A 23,395-nucleotide genomic window follows, 5' to 3' on the forward strand; every position below is an offset into this window, starting at 1 on the left:
CCTCTACAGTGTGACTAGGCTGTGCCATTCAACCTGATCCATTGAAACCCAGAGAACTAATACTTAAGTCCTGGAGGCTAAAACGGGACTGAAACTAGCCTGTTCTAATATAAATGGGTGACAGGCTGAGATTGGCAATTACTTCAAAGGCTGGATTCTTGACACGCAAAGCCTTGTTGGCAGCTTTAGTTATTAACATATTTTCTACTACAAATTATGCATGGTCTCTTTACGGGTATCAGACAGTCTTTACTGATGTAGGTCAGAAGCTTAGTCACTGACATGCTATCACCTCGATAAATACGCTTAGAAGCATCTAAGCAAAACAATCATTTGTTCATATTGGTTAAATAGTAGTAGGCGTCGTAATTCTGTTAAACTGACAAAGCTCAACTACCATACTGAACAGGCCATAAGCCTGACAATCCCTTAAATCAGAGTTTCTAGACATCACATTTCTAAATTTGGTCACTTACCCACAGTCATTTTGTTTCCAAAATCTGAATAAAATGTACCACTCTGTTTTCAAAAGTGTTAATGGAAACAACCAACATATGTATAAAATTGTGGCTTAATTTTTTGATGAGTTACATATCAAAGTTGTGTTTCCTCCCGGGTGTCTTGTCCCACTGTATTGCAGAAGCTGTCTTTTCGGCTAGGTGCGGTATTTGGAACATAAGACAATGGATCAGGTCGGATCAAGTATCTACAAAAAGAAATTATTAACTCTTATTAAAAAGACTTGATGTGAGCAAGGATGAAATAAGTGCATACAGTTGTAATGTTGAAAAGAGCTGAGGAAGACTTATTTTGAAGGTGCTTAGTCTAGTTCCTGTTAGGTAACTTGGACACTTCGGTAACATCACTCACTTTAGATGCTAATAATAAAGCTTTTCACATTTTGTCTCCCTAGACATCATCTGTATGTACTAGGCACAGCTAAACCTTAATTTTGACTGACAACTCCTTTGCCAGTAACTCTGTTTCTTTATGCATCTCCTTTATTCATTATGCCTTAAAGAAGGGACATGCAGTCCACGAAGTCATTTCTAAAAGAATTTTGTGAGGAAAAGGATAATTCTTGTCACTGTGCTCAATAAATAAAAAGCCTGAGGCTGATAATCTTGGTGTAGGCTGACAGTCTGGAGATGGACCCTTATTCTAAGAACCAGTAGATTTGAATACTTGAGGAAATGCCTCATGAGTTTGAATCTAAGTTTGAGATGTTTAAAGTAACTGCTTTTCTTAGGATAAGGATGGAATAGCTTCCCATTGATTTGTAAGTGTAAATTCTGCACTGTTTCGTCTACTGTCTCAAGTGACAAGCTATCTCATCTGAGATAGCTTTTGGCACTGATGCAGCAGCAGCTTTGTGCTGCTGCAGAACTAACATTTCGGTGCTCTGTGCTTCCAGCACAACTGTGCTGCTAAAGAGAAGACAGACAACTCTCTCTCACATACTCAGCTATCTTGGTGCCACGTGTCTGTCCATCTCCTCATCAGACAACTGAAAACGCTTAAATATCCAAATAGAGATTGTGTGCATGCTGTGTAGTACTTATAAAGATTTGCTGTATTACTTTCCAGTGGCCTTGACGTTTCTGTTTTTACAGGCCACGAACTTCTACCATTCACTTTAATAAGTATGTTTTGCCCCAGACTTTGTTAAAACACCCTGAAAAATTCTTCAACAAAAGGCAAAATGGAAAATCCTGATTAACTGAACTAACATGTTCTGTAAATGTACGAGCAATCGCTGTCAAATTTCCCACAGAACTACTGTATCTGTTTTCAGCTCACCTAGTTACAGACCATTCATGGCTCCTCAAAGCATGGGCTTCTGTGTCTGTGGGGCATTGGTGGCTTTATGGTAGATAGCCAAGAGAATCGGCTGATCTCCATGATTTGGAAACACTGCCTGCCTCTGTTACTTTGTTAATGTTTCCCCTCCTCACAGGACTAAAATGGACTAGCAGCGTTTTCCCCCTCTCAGAGAGTTTGTTGCTACAAATAGCCTGAATGTATTTGTGTAAGAAAGCATTTGACTTAAATATAGGATTGAAAATCTACTGTTCCTATCTAAATCATATTCTCTCGGTATCTATTTGTTTAAAAGTCACACTTTTTACTCTCTATTTATAACATCCGATATTTGTGTTTACTTCAGAACAACCTATTTATTTTGCTGATCCAGCCAATGAAACTGAGGAGCAGAGGAAGAGTCTGCTCTATTCTGTTTGTCAATCCAAACGAAGCATGTTTAAACGTATGAAAGAAAAAAAAAATCTTAGTTTTTCTTGCTTGATCTTGCCCCCCTCCTGCCTCACCAGGAATAGGTTTTCTTAGATTTGGGGGGAGAATTCAGGTGTTTCTAGGCTAAACAAAAGGTTTGTACCTGAAATACGTAGTTTACAAATTCTAAATCACAAATAATTGATAAAACCTTGAGGCCCTAGCAGTTGTTTATAACTGGCCTGATGTCAACGCTGCCAAATCTCAGTGGTCACCTTCCTCCCTTAGGCGTGTCTGGAGCAGTCCTGCATAAGCAATTCCTATGTGTGATCTCTGGATGTTACTGCAGATTGCTGAAATTTGGAACTCCCAATTGCAACTTTTGGAACTGAAACTGCAGCTCTGAATTTGATGTTTTTATAGGGCATCAGCAACACCAACCCCAGAGCAAGTAAGGAGAGTATTAATCTCTAGAAAAACAAAACAAAACATGTCAAAGGAACAAACAGCCAGTAGTGGGGTTTATTTTTGGAACCCAGTATTTAGTATCTCTCTTGACAGTTCAAATTTATGTTCACTTTTTTCTCTTTTTTTCATGTAGTCTGCAAAATTCATGGTAAGCAAGTGAAAAAACTTCCTGTGTTAAGGTCCTCCCATTTGTATTTGAATTGTCTTAAGCATGCGTATCCCATGCTATTCAGGGGAAGACTGCTGGTTGCTTTAATGATCTTTGCATACATGTAATAAAATCCCATTTGAAAATACTGATTTTGAAGTGTTGATCTTTCTATTAAGACTGGGTAGCTAAACTATAAGTAAGTATTTAATGAGAATATTTATTGTGAAGTTGTCCAGCAGACCTGGTTAGATTATTTTCTAAATACACAGAGTAAGAGGAGGATGAAAGAATATGGGGTATGTATTAGATATTTATACGTGTATTTTAAATTCATACACATATATAAGTATAATTAGGTGTCTATTTAAATAGAAGTCTCCATATAAATTTTTTATTTTTTGCAGATGTATGGGTAAGTTTGGGGGTCTTCTATAGCAGAAAGATAATAAAATAAATTCAGGCAGGAAGTGCAAACAAGAAATTTTGCAGGTCTTGTGAATTTTTGTTTGTTTGTTTTTGTGCTTTAACTTACACTATGTCATTCAGCTCTAATCTTGTATCTGGAGAAGGATTGATCAGGATGTAAGAAAGGGTGTTCTGGTGATCATTCATTTCATCTAGAGAACAAAAAAAAAAAAACCAACATACCAAATTAATTACATTTACATACAAATTATGAAAAGTATGACTTCTGACAAACTAATTTGACAGCTGTCAAAAAGTGTCAGGTGTCAAAGTGATTTCAAATAAGTTTAGCAAATTCTTTTCAACTATACTTGAATTGGAACTATCTGATGTAGCATCTTTTGAGTTATCAGCTCTCAAAATATCCTGTTTTCTTTCTGAATGTTCTAAAAATGTTCTTTTGCAAATTTCAATCATAGCAATTCTGAATGCAACCTGATTTTAGTGTAATTCACCAATCTGTCATGTGGCTTATGTTAGTATGTGGGAAACAGAGACTTCTGTCCTCAGCTGGCATTGAGTTCAAGTGATAAGCAAGGTTAAATGTGGGTGTGTGGCATTCTCATCCATTTCCAGATTTGGTCAATATAAACCTTTTTGCCGTTTCCCTGTTTATCTAGTAAGCCTTTTCCTTTTATCACCTGTGCCAATGGGTTGAAATGTGAATGCTGTATAAATGGAAATTGGTATTTCTTTCATGCATTTTAAACTATTCTTCTAATGGTATGTTGCAAATGAAGGCTGACAACTTATTTTTTTTAAGGTTTTTGCCTAGTCGAGTCTCGCTACACTTTTGTAGCTGTCATTACAGTATTGTTTTTAAAGCTTTTCCTTAGTACATTTCCTAGGGTGCTGTAGCGATACAAGCTTTAATTTGATAGGACTAAAATGGAGAGTCATTGCTTTGGTGTTAATGTCTCCCCTCAGCATTTTAGGGAAGAAGATGTGAAAGACAACGGCCCCATTCTAGTTTCAACGTAATTCCTAAATTCTTTGGTAATGAGGTATTCTTGATACACTGTCTGTAGGTTAAAAAATCACTATACTGGGTATTTTCTAGCATGTGTAATTTTTCTATATGCTTGTACAACATATTTGCACCACCTTCTTGTACTTCTGCCTAGAAAGTTAGATAGCTCACATAGGCTCTTAGTATAGATGCAATTAATACAGCTAAAATGGTGTTTTACCACACCATTACAACAGCTTATTTCTGTAAGGTGAAACTGATGCAAAACATTGTAACTAGTTATACAAGCACCTGTACCACCATGCTGACATCACACTTATGCTAGAGTCTTGCATAGTCACAATTGTGTTGACTCTCAGTTGGCTTAAATGAATTCACAGTTAATTGAATTTAGATGTGGAGGTCTTGGAGGTTATTAGTTTATCAATGTGAAAAGGACATTGATGTGAAATTAGCTTTAGAGATTATCCCCATACATGGAGATACATAAGAAGCTGTGATTTTTGTTTCCTGTTTGTTTGGTTGGTTTTTTTTTAATTATTCCCCGCACACAGAGAGAGATAGTACTAAAGGAGTACATTTAACTTGTGCAGGGAGCTAACTGGCATGATTGATTCCTGTTAGTTTGAAAGAACAGGGAGATTTAAAAGTTTCTGTTCCATGTTTAATATGTAGTGGGATGAGTGGGGAGTGACTAGCTCTGAAGAACGGTGAAAGGCTTCTGAAATTTCTTTCTGAATGTGAGGGAGGGTAGAGAGACGTCATTGGGAATGTGACAACCCAGGTTTGCAGCTGACTGCACGTGTAAAACTGGTTTGGGGTTTGGAGGGTTTTTTTAGTTGTTTTGTGGGTTGTTTTTTTTCAGAACGTGGGTGTTCTTTGGCTTGTAAAAGTAGAATCTTTCTTTATAATGAGGTGCATCTGTAAGAAAATAGGGAAGTGATCATGAACATTTATAAATCAGATTCAAGGCAGATAAATGTAACCAGGTGAAGTATTTACCTATCAAGATTTTGCTGTTCTGCAGATGGTATATAATCTTTCTAAATTCAAACAATTAAATGTTCATTTACTGTAGGCTTTTAACTAGGATTTTAAAAGAAAAGTAGGAATATAACAAACTTTTTTTCTTGTTACTAGTATAAACATGAATCAAATTTACAAAACTTCTTTGTGGTTGACCAAATGTTATTCTGGCCTCTGTCACTTCTGGAAAATATTTAGTCCTGAATCTTTCTCCAGAGAATCATACAGTATCCATGAAGAAAGCAGGATTAGTAATTACTAGTTGGGAGTGTGGGATAAAGAGCTTGTATTCACATACCTAGTTTGTAAAGATTGAGCAAAATTATAACCATGTATTCTGTAGCAGCCTTCTCTCACAATTAAGTTGATTTTGTATCAATAGCAACATAAGAACTACCCTTGGTAGTATATTGCTACTGATGTCAAAAGAGGTTTTGACCCTGCATTAAGAACGTGTGTGGTTAAAATGGGGAAATAAAAATATCCATTCTGCAGGAAATATCACATTTACCTTCAGTTAATGGATATTTTAGGAATAAGTTAAACTTAAAAATAAGTGTGTTGAAAAATCACAGAATACCAGGCTGGAAGGGACATCAAGGATCATCTAGTCCAACCTTTCAAGGTAAAAATACAGTTTAAATGATATGACCCAGCACGCTTTAACCTGAGTCTTAAAACTGTCCAATGTATGGGTATCCAGCACTTCACTTGGGAGATTATTCCAATGTCTAACTGTCCTCATGGTGAAAAAGTTTATTCTGGAGCCCAACTGGAATCTCTCCAGGAGTTACTTGTATCCATTACCCCTTGTAAATAATTCTTTGTGCATTAAGATCAGAAAGGATATTAATTAAAATAGGAATAAAAACTCATGTTCCACTTTTGATACTTGTTACGCTCTCATTGACATGCTGCTTGAGTACAATGGTGAAACCTTGAATGAAAGTGCAGACTAGAAAAGACTATACTTTCCTTCCTTATGTTTTTACATAAATCCATTAACTGCAAAGAAAATAGATTTGATTTAGAAGTACTGATCTAAATAAACCTATGGTTTCATCATGTTATGTAATGCTGATTATCTGAACATCTTTTTCATTCTAAATGAATTAACTGAATGCCAGAGGACTAAAACTATGAGAGTTGCACAGAAATCCTTCAAACTGTGGCAGAATTGCACCTTTTAACAGTACTCTTTGCAGTTGGGTGCCTGGCTTCCTTGCCACTGCTTGCACTTTGCTTACAGTTTACAGGCCTGTTTTGATGGGCTTTAATGCCATGAACAGTGCAGGTTTTAGTCAAGTATTCCTGACATTGATATTATGAGTTAAATACATGATGGCTATGAAACAATCTATCGGACATTCAATGAACCGGAAGACTATCCAGTCCTAACATGGTAGACATATGGTGGGAATCCACTGTTGAGAAGTACAGCATTTAGCATGCTATTGGAAGCTCGAGATGGGATACTTGGTTTGTGGAGGAGGGAACAAATTAAGCAGTATACAATGAAGAAAATGAAGAGTGACACATTTGTAAAACAGTATGTTTTGGATTCCTCAAATGAAAATTGAGCATGGGATCCCCAGTGCTGGTGCTTCTGACACAGAAAGCACTAAGCTCCAGATTGGACCTACTGCAGACAAATAAGTTGGGATGTAGAAACTCTTAGTGTTTCTAAGAAAATTAGAACCCATAACTCTGGGGGTTTCCACACAACACAGTATAGAGCCAAGGCTGTAGAAAAGCAACCCAGGCAGCTGTGGTGCATATATCAAAAAGAGTTTAAAAAAAAAAAAAAAGGCAACCAAACATCAGCCTGGCTGGAGAAGGACTTGATGTACAAAAATGGCATCTAAAGACCTAGTGAAACATGCTCCATAAAAATTACTTTAATGTGACACTTCGGCACTAATTTTAAAAATTGTGGGGAAAATGCAATATCCTTCACATATAAACAACTTCCACCTTGACATATGCGTGAACTTCAAGACAGTTTTGTCTTCATCTATATTTCAACAAGTTTGTGGAAATAAGGTACAGCTGTTCAATGACAGGGGAATGTTTATATATTCTGCATACACATATCACCTGTGCTAACTATAAACGTGACTGACATGCTGCCTTCTGAGTTTTGCATCTGAAAATAGGAATGGGTGATAATATAACTGATTAAAAAGACTCCAAGTTTCTCTCAGTAAAAAGAAAAAACCAAACCAAAACCATTATCATAAAGTTAATATTTTGTTGATGGCACCCTCAGTTCTTAAAAATAAATTTATCTTGCATAATATGAATGTTTTTATTTATTATTAATAAGTGTTATGTTAATTATACCGTATCCTGCTGGAGAAAGGCCCAGGTGCTTCATTCTGTTTTTGACAAGTTCAGCAAGCTCCTGTCTTTCTGACCTCCTGTAAAGGTTCATTCGCTGCTGGTTTATCTTCTCAGCTGTTTTACCAGAGTGTCTTGGTACTCTTCTGCTCAGCCGCCGGGCCCACTGCATGCTTTTTCGGCGTAACAAGGGATGATCAGACTGATCACTAGATGTTGAGTTACGATGATTACTACGATAACTAATTTGTTCTTTGGTGTCTTTAGTGTCTTCCCATTCTTCCACACTGATAGAGATTTGAGACTTGAAAGGAAAATGACAAGAGAGATTAAGGGCTTTAAAAAATGGAAGCGAATTAAGATGTTCTCTTTTCAACAGTGCAGTTGAACATGTGTTTTGGTTGCAATGGAGCTGAGAAGATTCAGCTGTTCATACCTAGAAAGTGTTCCTGAATTGGGCATCCTTTACTGGACTTTGACTTTTTATGTAAAAAGCTCATTTATGGTATAAACACATTTCTGAAGTGCAGAAGCAGTTAAGATTATTTAGTGCCTGTTTCCATTTTGATTCTGACAAGAACAACTCTAGCTTTCTGATATTGCCTTTCTTGAATCTAGGAGTCTGTTCTGAATGACTTTGCTTTCTTCCAAATTTGCCTATTTTTAGAGATTCAAGTTCTGTAACTGATTTTTAGATGTATGTCGTGGATTCATTAAGTAATATTTCAACTTTGGCTGTACCATTTTGTGTGCTCTTTTAAGAACACAGGCAGAACGTGCCTGTTGCCGGTGTCTCAAGTTCTAAGGCATTTTTGACCTTCCAGCACATATCTGGCATGTGTCTGTGTCTGAAAGTAGGGACATACGTAGCAGCTGTTAGTGTGATTCAGGGCAACTCTTGCAAACAAGGTAAGTAATTCCTACCTTAAAGCATAGTGATGTCCATTTTTCACTCATATAGTAACAAAAAAAAAGCAGACTTAAGAGCCAAAATCTGTCTGCCTATTGCTGTGTTTTGTTCATGCTACTCAAGCGTGACCAATATACCAGTATACGCACACAGTGGTACTGAAATAACTCAAGGGGATGGGCTTCATATGAAGTTCTAACATACAAAAAGATCATAGGGAATATTAGAACAACTTTTAAGTTATCTTTTGAAATATTTCAAATATTTTATGCCTATTTTACATTTAACTAATTTTTAGCTTCTAGTTTCAAACTACTTGTAATCCTGAGTTATTCTTGTAATCTTTGAAACATGACTTCTACTGTCATTGAAATAGAGAAGACCTCTCTGGTATCAGTGCAGTCATATTACCAAGTTAGTGGTGACTGATTTCAGTGTGTTGAGTGTTTAAAATGAATAAACAATCAACCAAAGATGACTTAGAATGGAGCTGGCTCAGTTTGTATGAATCCCCAAGAACAGAAAGAGTTCACAATATGCTGGAACTGATCAGTGAATAAAGCAAATTCAACTGAAAAAGGTCTGTTCCCATTAGTGTAAATTCTGAAAGCAAGATTCTGTTGACCTCATCAGTGTTGAATACAACCTTTCTTTAAGAGGCTTACCACCCTGTCCCACACAGAATCTGTAAGGTTCCTGGAGTCCATAAAATAATATTTGATATAAGTCTGACAGTGTGAGAAAGATACTAATTTTTTCCCTTTTGCACAGACTAGCTTTTATATGTGTAAGAAAGCCCAAACAAACATCAAAACAATCAAAACCAATAATTAAAAAGAACAATAAATATGCTTATGTTGTAGTAAAATCACATTTCTAATATTCTAGACTAGGATCTTGCAATAAGCCTGATGCAAAGACCTAATTTATTGAGGCTCTTCAGCTTAGTCTTCATTGGAAAGGTTGCGGTTGGTTGGTTTTGGTTTGTTGTTTGGGTTTGTTTTTTTTTTTTTCTTTTTTTCAAAAAATTACCTGATTTTTGAAATTTTGTTACTGACTTGGATAATGTTATTTTGAGTAGAACATAAGAGAACCCTGAATCCCTGCGTACAGGAATGCTATTTGATTTTTTTGTTGTTTGTTATTTTAAATCGACATTTTGGGTTTGCATGTATTTTAGAGTACAGCTTAAGGTAAGCAGAGTACATTCTACATGATATGGTGCTACGTATGATGGGAAGGGTCTATTTGGTGTGAACAAACCTGACACAAACAGAGTATGAAGGATGGTCTTGTTTTGCTTTTCTTCCTGTCTGCATTGGTAGCTTTCCTGGTCCAAGTTTTGATAAAACAGCTATCTGGACTTGCTGGCAGTAGTACTGGGAAGGCAGAGACCAATTGTCCATATTATTACAGGAGGGCAATTCCCTTTTTTTTGAGCCAGAAAATAAGCAGGAGAGGCCTGATAGAGTTAAATTATGGGGCTATGTTTTTGATTTGTGCTGAAAACAGCGTTGATAACTCGTGGAAGTGTTTGTTACTGCTGAGCAGTGCTTACACAGAGCCAAGGCCTTTTCTGCTTCTCACACCACCCCACCAGCAAGTAGGCTGGGGGCGCACAAGAAGTTGGGAGGGGACACAGCTGGGACAGCTGACCCCAGCTGACCAAAGGGATATCCCAGACCATATGGTGTCACGCCCAGCATATAAAGCAGGGGATGTTTGGAGTGATGGTGCTTGTCTGCCCAAGTACGTGTGATGGAGCCCTGCTTTCCTGGGGATGGCTGAACACCTGCCTGCCAACGGGAAGTGGTGAATGAATTCCTTGTTTTGTTTTGCTTGTGCACACAGCTTTTGTTTTATCTATTAAATTGTTTTTATCTCAACCCCCGAGTTATCTTACTTCTACCCTTCAATCCTCTCCCCCATCCCACTGTCAGGGAGTGAGCAAGCAGCTGTGTGGTGCTTACTGCCTACCGGGCTTCAACTATGACACCCAGAAACAGGCAGACAATAAGCAAATACTTACTTGTGAAGCCATATCTCGAGACTGACAAAGGAAGGGGAAAAAGAAGACAAAAGACAATTTAAACAGAAGTGATTCTAAAGAAACAAACATGGACTGTTTAACAGGAACCACAGAAAATCAGCTACACAGGTAGTAAGGAAGGCTTCATATCTTTTTTTTTTATGAAATGGAAATGGTGTGAGTCATAGGTGCAGGTCATTAAGAGGCAGGCTAGATTTGCTTGTTATTTAGTAACAAGATCACTGAAAACTTGCTTTCTTTCTAAAGGAATTATATATACATATCTCAGGTGAGGGCTTCTCATTTGCATAGCACAGAAAAGGGTGTCAAAGGGGAAATCGTACATATAGAAATATTAATGTTGGCATATTTTGTTCTTGTGGCTCAAGTTAGTTAATGGTTAACTGACAGCTTTCAGGTGTGTGCAATACAAATTAAGTTTTATATGTCTGTTTAAACTCCAACTGATAAACACATTGGAGGTTCTCTGAGATGGAAACCTTCAAATTATGGTTAGACGTTCGTAATTCCTGAGAAAAAGAGCAAATTGCATTTCTCTAACCTCCATTTTAAAGATCTCATCCAGAATATTTTAAAGTTATTTCTGGTTTAATATATTGAAAAATTGATAAAATTATAACCCACACTAATATTATTTTCTTAGTGAAATTAGCAAAAAATTGCTTTAACTTCAAAAGAAACACTTTGTGGAAGGATTACAGCTTTTCTGCATTTGTAGGTATCTACCCATAAAGACCACAGAAGCAGAGCTAGATGTTGCTTTTTTGTATTCTGGGGAAGAGCTAGGTTAGGGAAGATTCCCCTGCCCCTCTCTGGAGGGGGAAGGGTTTCACAAATGTTTACCCACTACACAAGAAACTCCTGGAGTATTTAAGAGTGAAAATACCATCGGGGGTCTGCATTCAGAGCCTTGAGCTTTTTAAAGAGTAACAAATGCTTTTACTTAATAAACACAGTGCCACTCTTTCACACTAGTCCAGTACCTGACAATTTGGAAACCTAACTAGGAGATTTCCCTGCCTGGCCCCCACCCCAGCCTCTTCTTCCTCTACCTGATTTAACTCAAACTGTTCACGAGATTACCTGTGCAGGCTGGTAGGAACTAATAGCATAACTCCTCTTATCTATTGGACAGTTCCAGCCTGGTTTCAGTGCCTGAATCTTTTAAGAAATTGCTCTTTGTAAAAGATAATCAATAACTCTCTTAAACTAAATCTGGGCCTGGTCTGATCAAGTGTTCAAGCACTTGAGCAGCTGCATGTGCACAGGCTCCAGAGGTTCCCAATGTTATGGTAAAATTGTGAGTTTAGAGTCTGATGGTCCCAAACCTTGTTGTCAGAAAAACATGTGAAAGATCTTTAATTTATCAGTTAGGCTTGCCTCAGAAGACTTATTGGAATGTCTATGCTTACCCCCCACCGCCCTGCCAAAACCAACCCCACGTTCATGTAGAAAAGATGAGTGTTAGTCTTACAGTTACCCCTTCCCTCTACAGATGTTGTTTGCCAGTCAGCCTGTATGTTTGAAAGCATCTGAAAATGCAGAACAGAGGAAAAAAAAAAAAGAAAACCACCAAAATGCACTGTCACAGTATATTGTATGCTTACAGTTCAACTGTTCCTGATTCTCTTTTTTTTTTGGACTCGAAGTTAAATAGCCAGCTGTGAATGTGGGAATAAGGCATTGCCATGAATTTTATCTTCCTTACCCTTATTTAATGAATTATTAAAATCTGGCATGTCCTCTGTTTTGTTGAAAGCTATGACAGGCTTTTTTTTTATATTAGCAGTGATGCTGCCTATGTTCTTCTCCAAGGAATAATTTTGATGGATTATGTTAATGCTGATATATTTTAAAAAATCAGCTGACATTTTTGCAGTAGCACAGTCCACTGACTAAGCTATAAAAGCCACCTGTAGAGGTATTGGTGGTCCAATAGAGAGACACTAGTGAACTTGGTGGAATCTCACATAGCTTTTTGTAACACTTGTTTTTAAATAAACTTTAAGTGCACGTTTGTACTTCCTTCAAGATAAATCTCATAGTTAAGCATTACATGGCTTAATGTTTTATAACATTTTTCTGAAATATGGAAGAGAAAATACAAATTCTCTGTCTTGGAAGTCAGTAAACTATGCCTGAGTATTTCAGAAGAAAGGAGAAAGTTGTTCACTGTTGCATTTTAGAGCTGTATTTGAGCGATGGTTTAATGAGATGGCAGCATTAATGGTCACACAAAAAAATGGCTTATACATGACAGAAATAAAAGCTGCACAAACAAAAAAACGTATGTTAAGTAGTCAGGAAAAAATATTTTTGTCATTCTTTAAATTTCTCCCTATAGATATATAAATATTTACATGTCTGCCACATAAATATTTATATACGAAAAATTACCACTGTTTGGCTGCTAAATTTAGAGAAACCCCACAATACTTCTAATAACGTTCATTTATTCTTTTATTGCTCATTCCTGGTTAGAAGTTCATATGAATATGAAAATACCATCTGTTTTGAGATACAGTGTTGACATTCTTGTCACACCTGATACAGGACCTGGTTTTATACAGCTTGTGGTGGATACTGCCATTTGTCACCACATGCAAGTTCAGACTAGAGCTATCCTAGCCTGTCCTATCTGCGCCTGAGCTGCCCCATTTTCAATCAGTTGGCTCTGTGTAGGTGAGCACAGGAATGAAAGCCGGTATGTAGACTGGGTCTTGGGTATTCATGAAGTCTGGGTCTGTATGTGAGTCCTGAGTTAATGTGACCGTATACATGTCAGCAGAGGGAAACCTTCAGTGGGTTGTTGAAATTATGTGCATTTGCAGATGTGGTATTCATAATATTCTTTAAATAAGTGGTTTCCATTCTTATGAGGACCAAAGAACGTTGTATACTCTGTAATCAAATCCAAAGAAAAGTACAATAAGCTGACATACCTCAGAAGTTGTAAGCTTTTGGGATTCTGTCCTATAGACTCCAATTGGAATGTCTCCTGTAGAAGAACAAAGTTTCTGATATAGTCTGGCATATGTCCTAATCCATAGATCCTCTTCTGTGATTTTCATCTGAACAAATAATGATAGGAATGAGGACTTTTAACTCTTGAGGGCTTATCACTTGTTCACTATACTACTATTGAAATTTTTTGAAAACTGAACACTAGCTGCTAATGATCATCTTGTAGTATTGCACTTGTGCTCTACAGAAAATCTGGAACTTCTGTTGAGTTTGTAGACTTTCTTTTGTTTTCTCCCTGATTGGGAGACATTGCAGTGCAAATGGTTCAGTCTTACGAAATTACTTTTGTTCTTGTTTTAAAATTACATTAAAAATTATATGGTATCTTTCAGCTAGTGTTCATATCTGACTAAAATATAAAAGAATGAACTAAATATTGGCAGCAGCAAGAAACTGGTGATGGACAGACTGAAGAACGCACAATTATTTTGAACGCAGTCAGATAACTGTTCACAAGACTGCAAGCTGAATATTCAGGGAGAAGAGAGTCGGGGGGCAAGCAATACACTAAGCATGAACGGTATAAGACTTAAATTAATCTCAAATATTTCATTAATATTACACTAGCTTTATTTCAAGATATGTGAGCTGCTTTTCAACAATTCAACTATCTTGCATTCACTGTAACAAAGCTTATTGATTGACCAACTAATCCACAATTGGTTTTTCTTTAAACAACTTTCTTAAACCATCATTGATAACTTCCTTTTTGAGAACATCTTGCAACTCTTTATAGTTCCCCAGAAAGCGACTGGTAAATAACTCAACTTCTATTTATCTGTTTGCTACCTGGAGTGTGATGGATGTGGGAGAAAACAGAAATGTGGGGTTTATTTCTGATAAAAAATAATTTTTTATGGTTTTTTTTAATGTACATGTGTGTGTGTATATACATATAAATAGATATAAAAATAAACTCTATATGGTGGAATATTGACATATATAATAACAAGATGACTTTTGAACTTTGACACCTAAAGTCGTTTAATACATCTTATTTTTACATTCTGCCTTTTATGGACTGTGATGTAAACGGGTGTTGTGAAAAGCATTGTCTGTAAGCGCTAGCCAGGTTGCACAACATAGGTAGTGCTTCCTGGTTTTTATAGACTCCGTTTTAAAAATTGGTTGCTGAACTGCCATTGTGGTTTCATATAAAATGCATTTTCCCTGTGTTTTCTTGTCTTTCCTATTTTTCTTTGTGCTTTATAGAATGTATTGTGTTTTCTTGGGGTGGGGGAGTGTTTTTTGCTATGACAGCAACTAAAAATGGATATATTTTCTATCTAGTTTTCCTGTCTTCACCCCTGGTGAAAAGGGACACAGATGGCCTTTCTTGGACTTTCACAAAAGGCAGCGCTGTACAAAGAAAGTAGAGGTATTTTGCAGACAGTACAGAATCTTCTCTGGTACTCTGTAACTTTTTTTTTTTTTTTCTTTTTCTTTTTTTTTTTTTTTAAATAACTTACAGAACAAAGAAACCCAGATCCTGGTGTGGTATCAAGTCCCAGCAGAAGCCTTGTGATAGAAATCATATAGTCTTTCACAAATGACTGCAAGATTTTTAACAGGAGAGACAGAAAAGAAAGAAAAAAGCTTTAATGAACAGATGAGCAGGCAACACTTAGCACCATGTGTGCATTTCAAATAAATTTTACATCTATGTTTACAGTCAACTTCTTTATCTTTTAAGTATCTTAATCACTGTAGAAACAGCTATCCCTTTCTTTGTGCTGAATCTACTTACACAAAATAAGTTTTCTTATTTGGTTCTGCATATGCATGCAATGTACATAGAGGATTCAAAGAGACTAAAGTGTAATAATGCACCGTGAAAGCAAAGATGAATGTAGATGTAAGATCAATGGAAGTAAGGTGATAGCCTTATTAGGTGTGAAATGATAATAATGACCTCTTCTGTGCAAAAGAAATGCTGTTGTATGCTAGATGGGTTGGCAGCACTGAGTAGTGGGTAATACTAAGGTGAGACTGCTATTATTTTAATTCAAACAAGTCATTTGCCTTCCAATGCATCTATTTTTTTAAGGGTTGACCTGCCTTATCTCAGGTCAGGCTTGTTGCTCTGCTAACAGAAGTGTTTTGCTGATTGGTTAAAAGGTGAAATTAGGCGAAATGTAGAAGTGGAGGCTAAGACTGGGAACAGACATCAGGTCAGCTAAAATGACAAATATTTCTGCTCCTTATGAGTTGGGCTGTTGGACTCAGAGGGCCTTGTGGGTGCTTTGCTGACTGTGGTAGGACTGTTCATTGCCACCTCTTCTTAGGTGTAGCAAGGCAGCACTCACAGCAGGCCATCAGTCCTTGCTGGAACACAACTTGCAATTAGCTCTTTTCGCTTAATGCAAATAGGGAGCTAGCAAACAGGTTTTAATAAAGAAACACCTTAAAAAGGTGTTATATGAACCCCTTAGAGTTACAGCATCTGAACTTGTTTAAACTCAGAAGCTAGCAAATAGGATTTAATTTCATACATAGTGATCCAACTATTTTAATTTTGGTACTGGTAATCTTCCAGTTGTGATGGGCTAATGCCAACAAGCATCTTTTTGAAAAGAAAAATTTTTTTCTAACTTATTTGTTATTTTGGCTGCATCATTTATGCTATGGAATTATCATTAAACTACCAAGTGTATTCACAAGGATTTGCTAGACCAAGTTTTCATTTTTCAGTCAGTGTCCTAAAAATAATTTGAAAGCTTTTCTTTGAGCCTGAAATGGGAAGCACCAGAGGAACTGTGCTTTTTTCACATCATTTACTCTGTTCCTTATGTGCAGAAAAAAAAGATGAAAAAGGACAGAGAGAACTTACTGTCATAGTACTTGTAACTTGGAATAGAAAGATAATTCTAGAAAAATGACAGTATACTTGAGCAGTAGGAGTCCAAAGAAAGAATGGGTGAAATTTGAGTGAGAATGTGTGGGGTTTTTTTGTTTTAAACACTTCATGGTGAATGGTTTTACTCTGTCAAGTCATAGCATGACTGCTCATGTCTAGGAGCAAATATAAAATACTGAAGTTACTTATGTGCTGGCAGGAGTTGTTGATAAAGACAGATCTGTTTCTACATAGGTGTTCTAATCTACTTTAAAAAAAACCTTTGCCATATGTGATGTTGATATTCTACAACATGATTAAAAACATGTTTTATAAGATAATACAATTATTTCTAAAACATCTAGAATTTGATAAATGGCTCTATATCTGTTGGCTTATCTGCTTTTGGTACCTGTCCATTTACATGACTTTTATCTATTAATGACTTTCTGAGAAAAGCTTAGCTCCAGGCATTTTTCTATTTACCTCAAATTTGCCTTCAGGGAATTTATCTGGAAGTAGAATTGAGACGAGAGAACACCTTTCATGCACCAAATTACAAAGTAAATTCATTTCCCTGAAAGAATGTTTAGTGCCTGAATACAGAAGCATCCACAGATTACCTCTAGGTATAGGCAAAGTAGGTAGCTCTTTAGGTAAGCAGGCTACCTGGGCCATGGCATTGTTGTTGCTTGTTCTGCATAGCAAGATCCTTGAAGGCCAGTGCTGGGAGCTGCTGCTTGGGCATCCCGATGTATCAGGGTGTGCAGAAAGGCAGCCACTGCTGAGGAGCAAGGGCAGTATTCTCCACTTTTCCCACCCTGAAACCAGCAACTACTACCTCCATTTGTCCTGACTCCATGTTTTCTGATGTATTGTTTCTTCAACTGTCTGAGGCTGTTGCCCTTCCCTTATCCCCACCGCCATAACTTCTTTTTTGCATGAGGAGCCCTGTCCTGGGTTCTTGGGCAGCAACGTTCAGCGCTGCCTTTTCTTCCCCTGTCTCTTTGCAACTACTGCATATGTTTCTTCATAGGGCCAGAATGGGTTACTTTAATATATGGAGATCTAGTCGGCCAACACAACAAAGTAATTCAAGCCTCCATCAGCAAATGCAGATGACTGAGATATTACTCATAAAGGTAATTATGTTGATTTTTCATAGTTAGAGACACTTCTTAGTGGGAATGGACACTGCCTTTTTGTTGCAGAGTACAAACGTTATTAGTCTGTATAATCTGTATTTTATGCAGGCCTTATCAAAACTATCCCACTTATTTGACTATGGAGAGGTTCACAAACAGTATTATATTGCTTAACAACAGAATTTGTGCAAGGACACATGATTTCTGGGTTGATAACTGACCTAGTACTGTCATGTGGAACATGCTCCACTATCTTTTGCCTTTGATTGTTCCTGGTACAGACACACATATTAATGGCTTACATGTAGGAAAACAGGGTCATCTAACAATTGACTACAATAAAATAAAATAAGTGGTAACAATACGTGCCTGTGTTAAGATAAGTCACATTATTGTTCATAGTACCTGATAAAGCAGTGTATCCAACATACTGATGCTGAAAACCCTGCCAGCAGCGAAGGGCAGTCGAAACATAAATGCCAGATTAGATCCCTTCTCCCGCTCTTTCTGTTAGGGAATTAAAAAATACAAAATACTTTTAGTGCTGGTTTTGGAAGAACTATCATAAAAAAATCAAATTGACATTACTTTGAAAGAGGTCAAAAGTATAAAATCCCTTTACACTGAATATAGTTTCGTTCTACAAATACGTAAGCATCTTTGTTCAGCACTTAGTTTTTCAGGTTGAAAGATTTTGTTTAATGCATATGTTGTTTCAGTCATCACATCTCAAATTGCATGGGCATATTCTGCCAGATAATTTCAAAAATGATTGAGGGATTTCAACTGTGCTTAGAGCAAAGTTCTTGTTATTCTTGCTCCAATTCCTTCATGCTGACAATGAACTCTCATTCAGGTCCAGAAAGTCTACCAGGAACAGGAACACGAAACATGAACAGGATCTGACGCAAAAGGGAAGAAAGGATATTTCAGTGAATGTGAGGATGTGAGAGGAGATCAGACATGGACTGGGGTAGAAAGGTCTTGCTCTGATGCTTGTGGGGAAGGAATGCAGAAAAACATAGCTACAGTTATGCCTTATTCGTAGCACATATAACTTTCAGAAGAATTGCTCCACAATGTGCTTACTATTCCTTCAGTTATCAGAGAGTAAAACTGCAGGTTGGAAGTGATTTTGTTATTTTAAGAAGAGAGAAAATAACAAGCTTTCAGTTCAGAGATGCCATGAAGAATGTGTTCTCAAAGTACAGCAATGTCACATGTCTTGGAATTGAGACACTTGCATCCACCACATATAAACAGTAGCACATAGTGAGGTCTGACTGGTTGGCAAGCAGCTTGGCAGAAAAGACCCTGTGGGTCCTGGTGGACCAAGTTGAACATCAGCTAGCAACGTGCCTTTATGGCGAAGAAGGCTAATGGTGTCCTGGGGTGCATGGGGGGAGCGCTGCCAGCAGGCAGAGAGAGGTGATCCTTCCCCTCTGCTCAGCACTGGTGGGACCACACCTGGAGTGCTGTGTCCAGTTCTGGGCTCCCCAATACAAGGAGAGATGGAGCTACTGGACATAGTCCAGAAAAGCACCACTAAGATGATTCGGGGACTGGAGCATCTCTCCTATGAGGAGAGGCTGAGAGACATCTGGGACTGTTCAGCCCTGAGAACAGTAGGCTCAGGGAGGATCTCATCAAAGTGTATAAATACCTGAAGGGACAGTGTAGGAAAGACAGAGTCAGGCTCTTTTCAGCGGTGCCTAGGGGACAGGACAAGAAGCAATTGCACCAGCTGAAACAAAGTTGATTCCTTCTGAATGTTGGGAAACATTTTTACTGTGAGAGTGACTGAGCACTGCCAAAGATTCCCCAGGGGGGTTGTGCGAGTCTCCCTCTCTGGAGATAATTAAAAGCCCGCTGGACACCAGCCTGTGCAACTGGCTCTACGTGGCCCTGCTTGAGGAGGAGCCTTAGGCAAGATGACTTCCAGAGGTCCCTTCTAACCCTAACTGTGCTCTGATTTTGTGATATGCGAATGAGCAGCCTCCTCTAATGAATGGTTTTGTTGAACGGCAGCATTCAAACCCCAGTTTGTCATTGTTGAATAGTCTGGTTGTACCTGTGGATTTCTGTGGTGTCTGTCATAACAGCGGAGTTGAAAAAGATGTCACACAAAAAGAATTTCCTCTCCAGATAAAAATACACAGCAAATAACTCTTAAAAATATGACATTAATCTATCCTTTATAAAATGTCACCTCTGTCAATCTCTTCAGATTAAGGGGGTTTCACAATTTTTAAGGAAACATTATTTCAGGTTGGTTGTTTTTTTAATTCCAAACATTCACTGTTCTGACCAAATACTACTGGCTTGTCTTAGGGTTTCTTCTCCATGAGAAATGCATACATACATATACACTCATGCTCTCGCACATGCACACACACAAGTTTTGATGCCTGAGCAGCAAAGGGGAGTTTCTAGCAAGTCATGTACTTCTGACAGTTGAAAAAGAAAGCAGTCTAATTCTACAAAGAGCACTTTACTTAGCGAAGCCTACCATTTGCTTTCTGGTGGAGGCCACAGAAACAAGAACTTATGTATTTCTTTTGTGGTTCAATCTCATATATTTGAGTGCCTTTTTTTTTTTTTTTTTTTTTTAAGTCTAGTTGGACAAAGTGGAAGATATTTTTCTTCAATTGCTGTTGAGAATAAAACCTTGTGTGTGAATTACAGAAAAGATTGTAAGATTTGTTTTACAACAAATACCTCAAAATTAAAACTACATGCATATTATAAAGTACATTACATTAAATCCTTTTAGAGTCATGTCCTAAAATATTTTATAGGGAACTGGCTGTGAAGTGACTATCCTTCTGTCACATGACTGAGGTATTGTGTTTATCCTTCCATCTGATTAGAGAAATTTGCAGCAGATTCTGATTTTGTACCAAGAAAGGTGGGATAAGACAAGAGACATATGGGGAATAATTTGATTCTTATCCAAAATTCTGGTGATAAACATACAGATGTTCCTATTTGTTTTATTTTAAAATGGAAGCTTAGAAGTTTATTCTCCCCGTTTATTTTAAACTTCTTATATTGTTTGTTTCCATTGTTTATTACAGGCTTGCTTTTTTTTTTTTTTAATTCTCGCTTCAAAGAGATTTGTGAGAAATACAATTTTTACTTGGGCACTCTGCATTGAGTTCTGCTTTATTAGTTGCAGACTTACTCAACTCGCAGAGAAAACTGAGTATGTAGAAGCCAGAAATGTGCCAGAATGCCCCAGCAGTTTTATTTCTCCATGTGATGCTCAGCAGCCCCTTCCCTGACACTTTTTGGAATTAAGGAGGAAGGGGATATAACTACTTAAAGAAAATCATACATAATTTCTAGGAACATAAATAAAAGATCACGGCATGAGTGTGTCCTGTAGAGTTTCACATATATAGATGACATTTTAAGACACAGCTATTAATAGATGGAGATCTTTACTTCATCCTCGGTCTTCCTATATTTGTGGCTTTGCTCAAGTCATGAACTTAAGAATTATTACTGCTTTCTCTCTAAGTAATAACAGGTGTATACGTGTGGGTTTGAGACATTCTTAGCATGTGCTTCCTCCATATAGGCCATTTAATTCGAAGTTAATGATTTCCTTTTGGCCTTGCACATTGTCAGAATACCAGAGAATATCTGTCCAGAAGGTCAAGTTCACAAACTTTTCAGTTTATTTCCCTCCTTTCTACTTCCATTTATATTCATATCAAATCCTCTTTAGGGTTCTTTATCGTGGTTTTATTTTTTTACTATTTCTAAATAAATACCTATTCCTTCATAACAGATAGTTCTATAATACCAATAACAAAGCACCAACCCCAAATTAACTTGAAGCCCTGTTTTGGCTGCTCTGTCACAGGTTAAAAGAGATCTAGGGCCCATATTTATTTAATATGTTCTCCTCTGATATAGACAGTAATGTGGGAACTGCCATGACAGGCTGTAACTGTTGCGAGCAAACAATGCAGAGTTGCTTTAATAAACATAAAAGGATTCAGGGTGGGGCGGCTGGGTGTCGTGCCAGAACATAGAGATAGTGGCTTACTACAGCGAGCAGCAAGTGCACTGTCAGCTTAAGTAAATGTCGGATGGTAAGACTGATCAGAAATCTGGGCATGGAAACCTCTTTCCAGTTCCTTTCTTGACATAAGGGATTTTGGATCAATAACACTTCACCTCTAGAACGGTTTAAAACATTTTGAACTGTGTGTTCTTAATTGATTCTCTTCTACCTTTTTGGCAAGAACAGATTCATTTTCTTTTGTTGATCTGGAACAGCTTTCTCAAAACCTGCCAGTTCAACAGCCAAATGCGTATGCTAATTATTTATACAGTTTTAGAATTCTAGCTGATCTAAATCATTAGACATCCATCTCATATAAGAATTAAACCAATTAAGAGGGACCAATTTATTTTTTATAAGCCATATATCATTGCTGCTTGCTATTCCTTAATGTTACTGCAAATCTGCTTAAAACCTGAACAATATAAAAAAAAAAAAAAACCAAACCCAAAACAAAAAAAAAACACCAACAACCAAAAACCACAAATGGGTACAGTATGCCCTATCCTTAATTGAAGGTGAAAAAGGAGCCTGGCTTTGTGTATATTGGTGCAAATATACAGGGTTATCCCAGATACATGTTATGTGAGCGGAAATCTATGTGCTTATCCCTGTAGAAGATACAAAATCATAGAATGGTTTGGGTTGGAAGAGACCTTGAAGATCATCTAGCTCCAACCCCCCTGCCATGGGCAGGGACACCTTCCCTAGACCAGGTTGCTCAAAGCCCCATCCAGCCTGGCCTTGAGCACTGCCAGGGAGGGGGCAGCGACAGCTTCTCTGGGCAACCTGTGCCAGTGTCTCACCACCCTCACAGTGAAGAGTTTCTTCCTAATATCTGATCTAAATCTCCCCTCTTCCAGTTTGAAATCATAACTGCTCATTAACACACTCCCTGGTAAAGCGTCACTCCCCACCTTTCCTGCAGGCCCCCTTGAAGTTCTGGAAGGCTGCTAGAAGGTCTCCTTGGAGCCTTCTCTTCTCCGGGCTGAACAACCCCAGCTCTCTCAGCCTGTCCTCATAGGGGAGGTGCTCCAGCCCCTGATCATTTTTGTGGCCCTCCTCTGGACTCCCTCTAATAGGTCCATGTTTTTGGGGCCCCCAGCACAAGAGAGATGAACACAGCACTGCAGGTGGGGTCTCACCAGAGCAGAATAGAGGGGGAGAATCCCCTCCCTCAACCTGCTGGCCACACTTCTCTTGATGCAGCCCAGGATATGGTCGGCTTTCTGGGCTGTGAGCGCACATTGCTGGCTCATGTCCAGTTTTTCTTTCAACACCCCCAGGTCCTTCTTGGCAGGGCTGCTCTCAATCCACTCATCCCCCAGCCTGTATCTATGCTTGGGCTTGCCTCGACCAAGGTGCAGGACCTTGCACTTGGCCTTGTGCAACTTCAAGAAGTTTGCATGGGCCCACCTCTCCAGCCTGTCAGGGTCCCTCTGGATGGCCTCCCTTCCCTCCAGCATGTCGACCACACCACACGGCTTGGTGTCATTGGCAAACTTGCTGAGGGTGCACTCGTTCCCGCTGTCCATGCCACTGACCAAGGTGTTAAATCGCAGCGGTCCCAATACTGACCCTTGAGGAACACCACTTGTCACTGGTCTCCACTCGGACATCACGTCATTGATCACAACTCTTTGAATGCGACTATCCGGCCAATTCCTGATCCACCGAGTGGTCCATCCACCAATTCCATGTCT

The 23,395-nt window shown here is 38.1% G+C and overlaps 1 protein-coding gene across 4 annotated transcripts in view; it reads right to left on the reverse strand.

Moving 5' to 3' along the window:
* Positions 1 to 594: 594 nt before the first annotated feature.
* KCNT2 (potassium sodium-activated channel subfamily T member 2) overlaps positions 595 to 23,395 on the reverse strand; it is a 148,771-nt gene continuing 125,970 nt past the window's right edge. For 2 of the 4 annotated variants that reach the window (XM_086462572.1, XM_086462568.1), the window contains 7 exons: positions 18,023 to 18,124; positions 15,106 to 15,189; positions 13,555 to 13,683; positions 10,592 to 10,612; positions 7,656 to 7,956; positions 3,384 to 3,468; positions 595 to 706 (listed from right to left, as the gene is read on the reverse strand). In XM_086462572.1, the coding sequence (XP_086318698.1) occupies positions 595 to 706; positions 3,384 to 3,468; positions 7,656 to 7,956; positions 10,592 to 10,612; positions 13,555 to 13,683; positions 15,106 to 15,189; positions 18,023 to 18,124 (834 nt within the window). The remainder of the gene's footprint in view (positions 707 to 3,383; positions 3,469 to 7,655; positions 7,957 to 10,591; positions 10,613 to 13,554; positions 13,684 to 15,105; positions 15,190 to 18,022; positions 18,125 to 23,395) is intronic. The other 2 variants (XM_086462571.1, XM_086462569.1) reach the window with 1 other exon arrangement.

The sequence above is a fragment of the Leptosomus discolor genome, chromosome 3 (genome assembly GCF_034619465.1).
Source record: "Leptosomus discolor isolate bLepDis1 chromosome 3, bLepDis1.hap2, whole genome shotgun sequence".
Taxonomy (NCBI): domain Eukaryota; kingdom Metazoa; phylum Chordata; class Aves; order Leptosomiformes; family Leptosomidae; genus Leptosomus; species Leptosomus discolor.